The sequence below is a fragment of the Genypterus blacodes genome, unplaced genomic scaffold (assembly GCF_046128005.1).
Source record: "Genypterus blacodes isolate CSIRO-AG114 ecotype Tasmania unplaced genomic scaffold, CSIRO-AGI_Gbla_v1 ptg000003l_1, whole genome shotgun sequence".
NCBI classification, from domain to species: Eukaryota; Metazoa; Chordata; class Actinopteri; order Ophidiiformes; family Ophidiidae; genus Genypterus; species Genypterus blacodes.
The window spans coordinates 8,258,747-8,272,996 of record NW_027466817.1 but is presented as its reverse complement, the minus strand read 5'-3'; the positions used below and the strand labels follow the sequence as shown (position 1 = coordinate 8,272,996).

Sequence of the window (14,250 nt, the reverse complement as noted above, 5' to 3'; positions counted from 1 at the left end):
ATTGTGATACAGTGTGCTGAGCCACTCTCTGATATGATTATAAGGATTCACAGCATTGTCCTTCCTTTATAACAAATTGCATGGCCCATAATTGGCCCCAATGTGGCATCTGGTGAACCCATTACATCAGGAGCAATCTTAGCTGCATGGGTCTATAAGCTGTAAGTGAATCAGGCATCCTGGAGGATGGTCACAGGTCCTCAGTAGATCATTGTCCTGCCTTTTCCCTCCTCAACTGCAGTAATGTCTGAAGGTCTGGTAGTCATATGAGCCGAGCTGCTGAACAAACGTGCATCCACTTAACTTGTCCTTCTCCTTTCTCCCATGTCCTGCATTATTAGGAGTCATGGGATATGGCGGGTGTGTGTGATTGGGATTGGTGTGTATTTGGGAATTTGTATGTATTCGCACAAACATGGGGGAGCTTTCAAATGATAATTTTCCTTGCTCATAACTGTATAAATGTGTCTGCAAGAATGTCTGAGGTACATTCCACACAGCAGCATTTACATACCCAAATGTAATGCAGTCTACTTGTAATGTTGTGTTGATGTTATTATGGGAGAATCCAAATCCTGCTTGGCAGCTAGTGGTGTGTGTGTGTGTGTGTGTGTGTGTATGTGTGTGTGTGTGTGTGTGTTTGTGTGTGAACGTCATGAGTTACTGATTTACACAGATTCCTGTGTCTGCATGGCTGGCATGAGTTTGATCTCCAAGTAGATAAACTAAGATACTTGTTAAGCAATATACATGTATTTATGACATCTTAGTCTGGTCACTTTTTTTAATCTTTTCCAGAACAATATTCTTCTTGGGATTTCGACTAGATTGTCTCCAATGTCATTTCATACATTTTCTTACGTTTTAGCCGTTGTCTTTCATTAAATAATTTCCCTTTGGTTAGGGTCCAGAAAATGTTTCAATTAATGGATTAAAAGCAACAACTATATCTATAATTTCCACATGAGGTATTTCGGCTGTGAACACAAGTGACATATTTGCTATTTCTGTTATCAAAACACACAAACACATTATCTCTAGAGACATTTAAAGAATAGAATAGAATAGAATAGAATATTCTGTGGACCTGCTGCTGTCTTAACAAGAAACCCAAGGAACCCACAATATGGAAGAGGACACAACAGTTTTTGGAAAGTTAAAACAAACCTATCAATCAATTAGATCCACCAAACGAATAAAATGAGCATTCATATGGACTGATAAATGTACTTAATCAAATTGTGTTTTGTAAGTCAAATAAATCAAATAGTTGAAATCAGATTTGCTCCTCAGCAACATGACCGTCTACTGATCAAATTTAAATCCCCTTGCTGGAACTCAACATTTACCTCCTGATGTGGGGATTAACAGAGTAAGCTGCTCAAGTATAACTGTAAGACACTCAGACACCAATCCTATTTTATGTTTGACTATAAACAAGTGCAATTTAGCCCAGGTCCTCATATTGACCATGTATGCACAAGCATGCACGAGTTGCTGTGCGTAAACAAAGAAGGTTAAACTAAACAGTTTAGACATGGAGTTATGAATATAGAGCTAGAGATGGTGTCCTCAATGTCAATGAACAATACATTTGCATGAAACATTGTTCTACCTATCTGATTCCAAGGTAATGGTTATGGATTTACACTGGTAAAATAAATGCAAGGTTGTATTGCTCATATGTTGACATTAAAGCATTAGTAGTTATAATAGAATGACATGATGGACAAAAAAAACTTAAATTTTACAACAAAAGCCATTCTCTCCTGCAGCTACCATAACCTGCCTTGCAGAGACACACACACTAATTTTATTATAGAACCCAGCAGTGAGCTTCAAAACACCAACAGTGAGATAAGCAGCTGCGACGGCATGATGAGAGATTCTGTCAAACATGTGGATGAACTTTGATCCCGGGCAGGCACGGTCAGGATGCCAATGTAATCGAAGCGTGGGCATCTCTTCTGTGTTCCTTTCCTCCTTATTTACTTTGTCACAATTTATAAACCCAGTGCCCTGAAAAACTTCAACTTTAACCACCATGCATATACTGTCATGGCAAAACCTTAGTATGTAGTAGAGAAATGTTATTACTGAAAAAGAAGAGAAGTTCCGCAGTCCAGATGGTCAAATGCTGGTTGATCATTAACGCTGTGTTGACCTACCTGGTGTTCTAGAAAAAATGTTTTTAAGAGTAATGGTGCAGAGTGATGGTGCAGAGTGATGGTGCAGAGTAATGGTGCAGAGTAATGGTGTTTCGTTTCTTCACCTTCCTCAGCAGTTTGTCATAACAAGTTTAACATAGGTATAAGATGCACATATGTTGTGATCTACAACAAATATGACTGTAAATTAGAGTAAAACTAGGTTTGTAATCATTGCATGATCACGTTACAAGGAGAAAATTAGTCTATCAAAGAAAAACCTGGCCCTACGGATAAAAACCCAAACGTGCCTTTCTGTGTTTTTCAGTGAGCCTAATAAACGTTGTGACTGGATGCAGGATATCATTCTGGTGAGTCTCCTAATATGGTGACAGTAACACGCAGGTACAAGCCAGGGATTGCTCCATACCAAGGGATTCCCCAAATCAATTCCCTTTATAAGGGAGCACCCTAATATGGTTGCTAGACATTCACTAACTCTCCTGAATATAGACAGGACGGGTCAGGCTCAAAGGCAAACAGCCAACTCACACTACTGAGCCTCTGACAACTTAAAATGTCTGCCTGCTTTTAGGATTGGCACAAAACAATCACTCACTGGCCCACCGATATGCTGTATATATTAACAAAGGAGGAAAGACATGATATGATATAATTTGCAGTCACCAAACAAAACATTAAAATTAAACTTAAAACTATTTAGATGACAAGCGAAGCCTCTATTATGCATGTTCCCATGCACATTCCTCATATAGGTGTTTATCAAGCATTAATCTTGGCTGAGAGAGTTTTGAGATGACCTGTACAACATAGGTTTAGAGAAAATACTCTTTGGCTGCCACATTTTACTCTTAAACTGTTTGTTCTCAGAGGCCAACCAAAAAAAACAAACCCTGACAGAATGTTTACTCTCAAAGTTCAGATGTAATTGACTGATTGTTTATGTTCATACTAACCTCAGGTACGGGCTGGTATCATTGTCAATTGTCAGGGTTGGTTTGTTTTATAACATAATTAGTCAAAAACATATGAAATGATTTTGCAAGAGACACATACAGTATATTATTTCCCTCCCTGAATCAGAAAAGGAATATATTGTAGTCTGTTGCTCATGCATGCTTAACAAGTCAGGGTCAGTGACCTCAGAAGACTCCTGCCTCTTTTGCCTTTCATGCAGCCAGGCAGTAACGTGATTAGATGAGCAACCCGTGGCACATGATCTGGACTTGTTAAATTGCATCAGCAGTTATGAAATTAAGTAGCGTATGGATTTTATTCCCCTGCTCAAATTGGAAAACCTCATTTTCCGTGTCGCTGAGAAGTCTCACACGTCACCCTCCCCCTTCTTTCCCTTTTTCTCTGCCAGTCACACACTTATGTCGAGTTTCCCATAAAAGCACAAAGAACTTATGTTGGAAATACTTTGGTCAGATATCCAAAACATCTGAGGTTAGTAATATTTTCCCCTAATATCCAAGTTCATCATATCACAAATGATTTACAAAGGTAAGCATATGGGCTATTTCAGGCAGCAACAATATTTTAAAACAAGCTTATTTACATTGTGGTTGAGTTGTTTAAAATAACTTACTTATAGCAACATTTTCCCCTCAGGGACCAGGGTACTAGTGTACATTTCTGAAAGCAGTTGGTAAGTTCTCCTGTGTATCAGCACAACATTACAGGACAAAAATATCATGATGGCCAAGCTGAAGTTCAGCTTCCTCAAAACCTCCATGAAATATATAAATTGCTCTTTCAGCTGTGTTTCATTATTTTGCCCTTTGAACGCAATGCATCTAAAGCAAAAACAAATAGCATGAATAAATAAATAAAGCAAAATCTTATGCTGCATTCAAGGAGGAGAAAAAATTAGAGATTCGATTTACAAATGGACAAGAAAAGACTAAATTACATTCATTAGGATGTCCTGGATAAACAATGCTGGAGAAATGGCTGTAAAAATAGTGAGAGAATCCTTGAATATTTACATAAATCTTTACTTATTTTTTTTTAATTACTCCTACAAGTGAATCTGTAAATCTTTACAGTATATCCGATTCAACAACCTGTTGGATTTGCATATGTACAATTACCATCGAACGCCCCGCATCTGCAGAAGCCCGGATAGCTCAGTCGGTAGAGCATCAGACTTTTAATCTGAGGGTCCAGGGTTCAAGTCCCTGTTCGGGCGGAGCTTCCTTTTTCAACATCAACTACAACTTCGTGCAAGAAAACGCCACTGCTTCTCCTCCCAATTACTATAATTAATCGCATTGTGCGCAGTTTTCGTACAAAACGAGACAGTGACATCGATTTCAGGGTTTACTTCTTTATATATGGGGACATTCACTCGTTGACGCTGTCGCCAAGTGCTTGCTCATGGAGAAATTTTGGGTTTCCTTAACCAAAAACGGATCAGTCACAGTCAGAGTAATTGTTATAAGATTATTGACTGTGTAACATAATCAAATTCACCCCATATTGCCCGGTAATTAGCTCCCTTCAAAGTAAAAGCTGATCACGTGAAGGAGTAGTGACTGGGCGGGCTCGAGCGGCGCAGGCAGGCGTGCCAGCCAATCAGCGCCTCTGTTTGGCGGCTTCCCATTCGCCAATAAACATTGCAACCCGAGCCGCAGGCGCACAGCGAGGCCAGTTAGCGTGAAGGAGGCCTGACTGACTGCTGACCATGGACGTTGTCATTTCTGAAAGACTCGGAATAACTCCCCACCTCTGAACACGCGCACGCTCTGGTGCAGCTCTGACATGTTTGAGAACGAGGAGACGCAGCTTTACCGCTCAGATATCTACATGTTTCACCGGAAAGCCGTTTTCCTGTGGTAGCTAACGCAAACTAGCTAGTTAGCGTGACATACCCTCTCTTTCCTCGCTGCTGACCTCCACCAAAACACAGACGTATTGAATAACATTTACTTCTGGGCTCGGGGTGATACATCACCTATTTTCTTGACGACCGCCACATTGTCCCCGTGTGGACTGTTCCCGAATATGATACAGAATGAGTCAAAGAGATACCTTAGTTCATCTGTTTGCTGGAGGGTGAGTGAACACTAGCACATACTGTATGTGCAAGAGCTAACTAGCTAGCTAGCTCAGGTCTAACTGTCGATGCTTGTATAACTCTGATGTTTTCTCTCAACTCATCATAGTCAAACATTCAGCTCACAATTCAAAGATGCGTTAACAAAAAAAAAGCAAGTAGCAGACGAGTCCCCTGCAGCATGTGCGCCCGTGGGGGTGGTGCTCAATGTCAAAAGTTACACATCAGTTAAGTGTTTGTGTGATGCACTTTTGGATTTGTTCTGATCGGTGAGTGTTTAGCATGATCATTGGGTTTATCTACAGGTTAACGTTAATTCTGTGTTCTACCAGCTTACGTTGTCTAGGCTGTAGCAAACTTGTGCATTACATTAAAGCACTAAAGGCTGACTATGCTTTAAATCTTTAAAATCTTGAACTGATTCTTACGCCGACATCCTGTTTTGTTCGTGGTGTGTAAAGTAGCCAACCTTGGCCAAAACTATGTTGACAGTACTTATGTTGACAGTCACCACAGTGACTCGCTCTACTTTCGCACAGATTGAAAATTAACCATAACAAATGATAACTGCTCTCTACCCCCCTCTCTCTTCAGATCTTGTAATTAAACCAAACAAAGTCTAGACTGGTACAGAGTTGTGTAGTTAAGTTTCCGAGTATAATTCAATGTTATTTTCTTGTCTTCTCGTAACTGTCTCTTTACGGGAGCAGTTAACTTCCCAGGACGCCCCCTGCTGGTTGTGAAATAAAGCCTGTTCGTCCTGGGGTATAGCACACTGTTGATAGGGATTCTTATAAAGCTTTTGTTTATCTCCTATTTGATAAATGTCTATATGAATTTATATCCGTCGTGAGATTGTGTGGCACTAAACTAGACGCTAAGTGTTATTCCAAAGAAAACCAAACGCATTCCTGACCATGTCTCTGTTCCCACTCTGTTCTGTTCCTCATCTATATGCCAGGAATCCTTACAATTCCACAATCCACAACATTGCCTCAATTATTTATGCAATAGAATTACCTATGACCGCCCCTATGCTGATATCCCTAGATGAAGAAGACACTTGTTTGACTCGATTATTGTCCCCCTGAATTGTCTCTCTCAACATCTTTGCCGATCCGTCATCTGTAATCTCTCTCCCGTGTCTGTCCTCATGCCAGGTGTGGGGGAACAGTAGGAGCCATATTGACGTGTCCACTGGAAGTAGTCAAGACCCGACTGCAGTCATCGTCCATCACCCTCTATGTGTCTGAGGTTCAGCTCAGTACGGTCAATGGGGCCAGTGTGGCCCGTGTGGCCCCGCCCGGACCCCTTCACTGCCTCAAGTGAGTACTGCACATCTATCACATGTCCAACTCCTACGTCCACCATGTTTTTAACTACATCCAATGTCATACTGAAATCAGTGTTGATAGGGATTTTGTTATTTAGTCAATTGTAAAGGTAAAGTGAGTAATCTAGGTACTATTTGAGCTTTCCGAGTTGTAACCAGACTGAGTGGATGTATTAATGGGTAGTTTAGCTAATGTCCCTCTGCTCTGCCAGAGACATTTGGCCGCAGACACATTGTTCCTCCCTCAGCAGCAACCATGTTGTTGCTGCTGCTGCTGCTGTTTGTTCTGGCTGATGTCCCCTGGCAAGACCCCCCTCCCAACTCCACAACCTAACCCTTTGTGCTGCATGTTAGTATGTGCCAGGAGCCTTTTAACCATAAAGGAAAATTGATGAGGTTCGAATTTTACCGTATATTTGTGATCCTTTTATGACTTTGTTACTCCACAAGTTCTTATTTCACATCTACTCAGTCAAGAACCTCATTAATTTGGGTAGCTTGCCAGTTGTGATGTCGAAGGAAATTAGAGCCGCTCTATTACGTGGACAGAGTCTTTCTCTAAAGGACGCTCGCTTGGCCCGCTGCAAGGCTTTTGAAAAGTGTGTTTAATGGCCTAATGCCACTTAAATCTGTGGAGCTAAAATGTAGACCCTTCTTCACAAACAGTGTACTCTTAACAACAGTCAAAACTATTTGACATGTAATAAATTTGAGCATGTCACTGCAAGCAAAAGTCAGCTTACTCGCTGTTTCTTTTTCTATAGGTCTCAATTGTTCAGGAGGAGATGTTAAACAATTTGTACACAGAATTTAACCCTTGGCGTGCAGCCCTCATAAACACAACTGTACCAGTACTGCCTTTCTGCTGTTTGACAAGCAATTTAATGAAGTGATATTCCGTAGTTTTGCATTTTAAGAGTAATAACGGCACGTTGGTGAACGACAATTCCCATCATTTGTTGTGAAATGTAACTGTGAGGTTACATTTTGAATAACAAATCGTTCTTTTCTGTAGCTACCCAGTTTATAACCAACCAAGTGTAAATATAAACTCACCCTGAACCAAAAACAACCCGATAAATAGTATTGCCTGAAAGTGAACAGTGTTCGTAGAGGCAGTGGGTGTGTGTTGTGCCCCGCAGCAGTGGCTCCTCTACTGTGAGAGACAGCAGCAGCAGCAGCAGCACTGATTTAGTGCCGTGTACTCTGCCAGTATGCCTTCATAAATATACCACCAGTTCAAAAGGTAATTCGGTTTTTAGGTTTCTTTTCTCCTTTGACCAGGAGTTTGTTCTTGTTCTCCTGATTTAAACAAATATATAAAAATAGTTTTGACAAGAAAGGTTAAGGATTATACTCTCAACCTTTTACTGTTGGCATGGATGCAACAGCATTATAATGGCAGATTCTAAGGAACGTAGTCCGATTCAGCTGTCCTGGAAGTTTATTTTTTCAGATGACATAACACTGAAAACACATAGCTCTGCGGTTTTACATTTACAACATTTTTTTTTAAACATAATAAAGAAAAAATATGTGTTAATGATAATAATAGTTTATAATATATAGCTGTTGGATAACACTGAGCAAGAGTTCTCATGTAGGAAAACAAAAGAGGTAAACATAGGAAGGACAAGGAAAACAATGATAGTATTAATAAATCACAAGTATATGTAAGAAGGGACAATTAATAATTCTAAGGAGTTGACTTATGTCCAGGCCTGACTGGGTTTATTTCGGCTGTTCTCTAGAATGGAGAGATTTGACCAGGACTTGCTTCCTGACTGCGTAGATTATAGGTCAATGGTGGAAATGGTCATTTGGATTCAGCGAATATTATGCATCCCACTGTGCTAGAGCTGTATTCCTGGCAGTATAGTTTTTAACTGGCATGTTCCTCCTCAATTTCTTTGCTATGTCGTGGGCAAGAACTTAGTTTGTTGTGCTGGAGGATAGCTGATTGATAATCAAAATGGGTTCATCCAGTCGATGCAACTTATATTTGGACCACACCAGTAGGAAACTGCTTTTCTACCAATAATGTGTCCTTGACCCTGGATATGTGCTCATAGTTGATTTACTTATGTCTGTGTGTGTTTTCTTTTTCAGATTGATATTAGAGAAAGAGGGGCCTCGCTCTCTCTTCAGGGGCTTGGGGCCTAATTTGGTGGGTGTGGCACCCTCAAGGTGAGCTTCAGCACATCACCTTCTTTACACTCTTACCAAGATGTGGTCATGTATGAGTTTATGTGCATCAAGACATAATGTAGTTTTTGTCCAAAAGGAACTCTGATTCCTGAACTAATAAGAAACTGCTTAGATTGATTTAATTGAATTGAACGACCTCGACATCAAATTGCAACTTTTACAATCATTTGTATTGCCACTGCCTATTTTTATATTCCTTATATAGCTGATTTGTAAAGGAGAGGATACACAACTAACCTTTCTATATGCCATTGACAAACTCACTGACTTACTTTCCCCTTTTAACTAATATTTGTATACTTGATTCCCTATTCTCTGTGTGAACTGTGTTTGAACTATGCCATCTGTTGTGATATCACATTTCATGTGCTGTCACACTGGCATGGTCATGTTGCTTACTTCAAAGTTACAGACTCTCCTCTCAGTTCCGAGTGAGCTTCCTTCCATTCAGCTTTCTGCAAAGTCAACTTTGTTTATATACAGTTATTTCTTTATATATTTTTTCATTATGATTTTAAAAACACAAGGCTTAATGAAGGCTTCCAGTCCAGGTTGTTTCCCTAAGTGCAAAAAAACAACACTCTATAAAGAGGTAACCAGTTACTTAGTACTTAAATGCCAATAACCAAGTTAATTTGAATAGCCCTGGTCCATAATAGTAGGTAATCGATGCACCAAAAACGTCAGGATCACCATTTTTACAACAAACGTTCAAAATCTTAAATACTACTATAATTGGAGAGCATGTACAAAATCATTTGTCTGAGGTCAAACGTTCTTGTTGGGGCTCTTCATTTCATTTACATTTTTATATATTCTATTTGCATTAACAAATTCTAGTAGTGGGAGACACAAATGGAACCACCCTAGCGTGTCACAGTTGTTAATGACATCATGATATGTGACTTAAAATGCTGTCCATGTAGAAACCCACTTGGTGTTGAGACAGAGCCATAGACTCTCTTGCTGGCAGATGTGACTGATGGAGACATTTGGTTGTGTAACCTCCTCTGGGTGACCGCAACATATGTCTCACTTATCCTAATGCCTTGCCCAGGAGTTTCTGCACCATTTAATCGATGTTGTGTTCCCTTTGGAGGTACAGCAACATTGCCTGCATGCTGAGAGCAGCATTCAGTCTTTTTCTGAAAAGAAGACTGCAATCACCTTATAATTTGAGTTATCTGCACAAATCAAATTGGCAAAACATTACAGTACATTCCTGACTTAATGCATTTTTCCATCGCTGGTAAATCCTGCCACAACCATTAAGAGCCATGCCAAACTTTCCCTGATGAGTGCTTCTCCATGCAGCTTGAGTCCTTCTGTTGATGGAGATCAGGTTCAGTTCAGTGATGTATAAAGGGAAGCAATCATACACTGATAAACTTATCAAACAATCCAGCATGCTGTACATTGGATAAACTCAATACCCATCAGTAATGTCATTAATCAATGCACGCCGCTCTCTGTGGTGTGTTTTAGCAGAGGCAACAATTCAAGTGAAACTCCATGAAGATACCAACTGCTCAGAGGGCGAATGCTCCCCCTGAGGTGTTATTGAAACTTTCAGCGAGTTAGATGGAGACACTATTGTTTTATTTGATTGCTTATCTGTCTGACTCCTGATAAATGCTTATGCAATTTAATTGGATTACATATTAAGCAGTGTTACTGCTGGTATGAGGAGGATTCTTTTATTTAGACCAGACACAGACATTCCCATGTGACCTCTTAATTAATACTTAACAACTTTACCTTTTTAGTTTGCCAACTGCGAGGAGGAAAGAAGACTTGTATTCTCTTTTTAACCAATAGCCTTTTTGTTTCACTAGCCTGTTAACTAGCATGTAGCCGTGGGGACCTGTTTTTTGGTTGTGCACCGTAATTAATATGTTACATCACCGGCTGCACATTGTTGGCCAAGACTAAAAAGCTTTACACTGAAATGGAAAACTGTGTTTTTACCCTCCACAGAGCAATTTACTTTGCTGCTTACTCCACTGCCAAAGAGAAACTGAATGGTGTGTTGGAACCAGACTCCACACAGGTACACATGGTCTCAGCTGGAATGGCAGGTAAATATGTTATATTTGTCTCAAGGAACAGACCAACACTATGCACGACCATGTAATGCTTTTGTTATAGAAGACGTGTGTGTGTGTGTGACTTACTGACCTCTCCCAGCATTCAAGAAGAACATAGTTTAACCACTCACAAAATATTCTGCAACTTAATCATCCTGTCTGCTGTTTCTTCAGATGTACTAACAGCTTTGCACTTATAGCTCGGTTTATTAGAATGTTTCTTCCCTTTAGAAACATGCATGTTAAAGGAGCAGCATTAGTTTCATTGTTCAGTGTTTATGTACAGGGCAGGGTGTTTGTGCTTGTGTCACTCTGACCCTACTGTAAGAACCATTACAATATGGGTCTGTGAGGCTGCCTACAGCTGTAAGGGTTGCAGTGTGTCCCTGTGTTTTGTTGTTTTTACTTTTCGCACGGGTGAAACTAACAGGTCCGTTTTCACACCAATATGAGCACAACAGGACTCAGGCCCAACTCGGTCTAGCATTTGTCAGTACACCCCTCCTCCAGTGGCAGCATTGAGACCTGACTGAGCCAAGCCGATCTGAACTCAACTGACAAACGATGTGTTGATAGATGCATGCCACACACACCAGAAGTGACTTTATTTGGTGGGGGAAATGGAAAGTGAAATGGTTGCATGCTGGTCATTTTGCTACACACGAGCCTGTGTCTGTTCTAGGCTATTACTCTACCATAGCTCTCCTCTCGCAAGGGCATGAGACCCCCACACCACCAGGGGTCTCTAGCTGCATCTGTGAGGAGTTACTTGGGTCGGCGTGAGTACCCACCACAGATCTCTGCTTCTTATTACATCTCTTTGCTCTTCTCTTTCTCTCTCAGCATTTCTGTCTTCTGTCTTAACCTCCCCTTGTCATCCAGGTCATTGGATAAGATGCAGTTTGTTTTACAGGCCCTCTAGTATACACATAGGCCAGGGTATAGCAGGCTAAGCGTTCTGGCCATATGCTGCCTTTGTGGCTTTACTAAAAAGCACTTTGTTTCAATTATCCATCAATAACATGTATTCAGCTTAAAGAACATGTACATCTCGCCTAAAGCAATTGTTTGTGGACAGTTTGTGATACTTAAGTAGACAATTAGTCTTACTAATGTGGGGTAAAATGTGATCTCCTTTTTTCCCTGCAGGGTTTACAGCCATCACAGCAACCAACCCAATATGGCTCATAAAGACCCGTCTACAGCTGGATGCTAGGTAAACGTGATACAATGTGGAATGCCCCAAAATAAACTGAGTCTGACCCAAATGTAGTGTGTGGGAGGTGAAATTCATCAAATTAGTTTTATAGTTTTTACGGTTTTCTAACACACCTTCTCCTTTCTTTCTCAGGAATCGAGGTGAGCGAAGGATGAGTGCGTTTGAGTGTGTCCGGCGGGTTTATCAGGCAGATGGCCTGCGAGGCTTCTACAGGGGTATGTCGGCTTCCTATGCCGGCATCTCAGAAACTGTTATTCACTTTGTGATCTATGAAAATATCAAACGGCGCCTGATGGAGGCCAAGACACCGCAGAACATGGATGAGGAAGAGGACACATCCAAAGATGCATCGGATTTTGTGGGGATGATGCTTGCCGCCGCCACATCCAAGACCTGTGCCACAACCATTGCGTATCCGCATGGTAAGAACAAAGGTTTTGAAAAACGATAGAAGGCGTCTTCTCTGTTTTTGATGGTTTGCATCATATGTGCATTCATGGCCGTGCAGTCATGGCAAATAATGCAGTAACACAATATCTGGAATACTTTGAACATCACAAGTGTATTTGTGTGTGTACTTTTCATTTAACCCGTCCTTATTTTCTCGCATTTGCAGAAGTGATCCGCACGAGGCTACGAGAAGAGGGCACCAAGTATCGTGCCTTCTTCCAGACTCTAACAACAGTGCCCAGAGAGGAGGGATATGCCGCCCTGTACCGCGGCCTCGCAACCCATTTGGTACGACAGATCCCCAACACCGCCATCATGATGTGCACCTACGAGCTGGTGGTCTACCTCCTCAATGGTTAAAAGTGTCCCCCCCCCTTTTAGACAATGTACGTAACCATCCCCACGTTTGGAGAAAGACTGCACAGTATACGAGTAGTACAATTTCCCCATCAGACAATTCATCCCAGTGAATTGAGTGGCTGTACAAATAACTTGGGGGGTTTCACTTTGTACGCAAATGGTATGGCACAAGGAGGAGGTTCCTCAGATCGAGTTTAGTAGTCATGAAGACATGTTTCCCTTTCTCATCCCACTCTTTTTTAACTTACTTTTTCCATGCCATTCCCTGTCAGGTTATATACATTGCTTGTGCAAACCCAAAATTTACTGAAAAGAGAACCAACCTCTGTAATTAAGCCTCTAACAGTACTAATAGTCTGCCCATTACTACTTAGTGGCTATGACAGGAAAGAAAATGTTCCAAACATTTTTTAGGTGAATTAAAAATCTAAACTATAGCATCCTCTGCATCACTCACAATACTAGAGGCCCAAATAGCAAAGATGCAAAGAGATAGATGTTACCAAGTCCTGTATTAGCTGATGAAGAGGGTACTGGTCTTGGTGTAAACAGGGTGTATTCAGTCCTTGAGGTTAATGAAAAGATTATGGGAAAATGTGAAGGTAGAGACAAGCATTTAGAAATGCTGACTTGGCTGAAGAAGGAGGTGGAGCTCTGGTTGACCTGTGACAGTAAAGGGCATAACGAACACGTGATGATGTGTGAAGTCAGGAACCCTTACTGATCACATCATTTTCATATTGTAAACACGGACGTACATACCGAAAGGGTTTGTTTTTGTAGCACATTTCAAACTTTGAGATATGCTTGTATTAGTACAGATTCGCACAATACCATCATTCTTGCACATTTCATAACCAGAAGTCCCTAAGCTCAATCAGTCCCAACAATATCTTAACTACTGGAATGTAAATACGAAAAATTAATATTCTACCTAAGATGAGTAAGTTAAACACTGACAATGTTGTGAATTAAATGAATAAATGAACTTTTTTTTGTTAACAAAGTAATATGGATGCCTATACTACATAGGTTTGCCTATGTACCATGATTGTGTTGCATTTTGCCTGCTCGATAAAGGCAAGTCTAAACAATGCATTTTGTAACCCTGGTAGTTGTTACCCTTCATCAAACAACAGTGTTGTTCCTTTAGCACTTTTCCATGTTCTTTTAGAAGTTGCATCTTGTTTGTCTTTTGTCATTTGCTGAATCCTCGCTGGTTTTGCAGGAGAGGACAATCCACTTGTGCTGTCCAATCCACAGTGTACTCTGGAAACGCCTACCGTTGAACTAGTTTGTGTGTGTGTGTGTGTGTTGTTGATTTGGGGGGAGGGTGAACAGAAATATGCTCTTTATAAGCGCAC

At 40.7% G+C, this 14,250-nt stretch overlaps 1 protein-coding gene and 1 non-coding gene across 2 annotated transcripts; both read left to right on the top strand.

Moving 5' to 3' along the window:
- The first annotated feature begins 4,289 nt into the window (after nucleotides 1–4,289).
- On the top strand, nucleotides 4,290–4,362 carry trnak-uuu (transfer RNA lysine (anticodon UUU)). The gene has a single exon. It is a non-coding gene; the product is annotated as a tRNA-Lys (tRNA).
- Nucleotides 4,363–4,799: 437 nt separating this feature from the next.
- Nucleotides 4,800–13,243, top strand: LOC142995573 (solute carrier family 25 member 36-A). Its single transcript, XM_076146676.1, has 7 exons — nucleotides 4,800–5,228; nucleotides 6,390–6,554; nucleotides 8,672–8,749; nucleotides 10,748–10,848; nucleotides 12,007–12,073; nucleotides 12,209–12,498; nucleotides 12,693–13,243. Exons 1-7 carry the CDS (start codon nucleotides 5,188–5,190, stop codon nucleotides 12,884–12,886), a joined length of 936 nt encoding a protein of 311 aa, XP_076002791.1. The 5' UTR covers nucleotides 4,800–5,187; the 3' UTR covers nucleotides 12,887–13,243.
- Nucleotides 13,244–14,250: the final 1,007 nt, after the last annotated feature.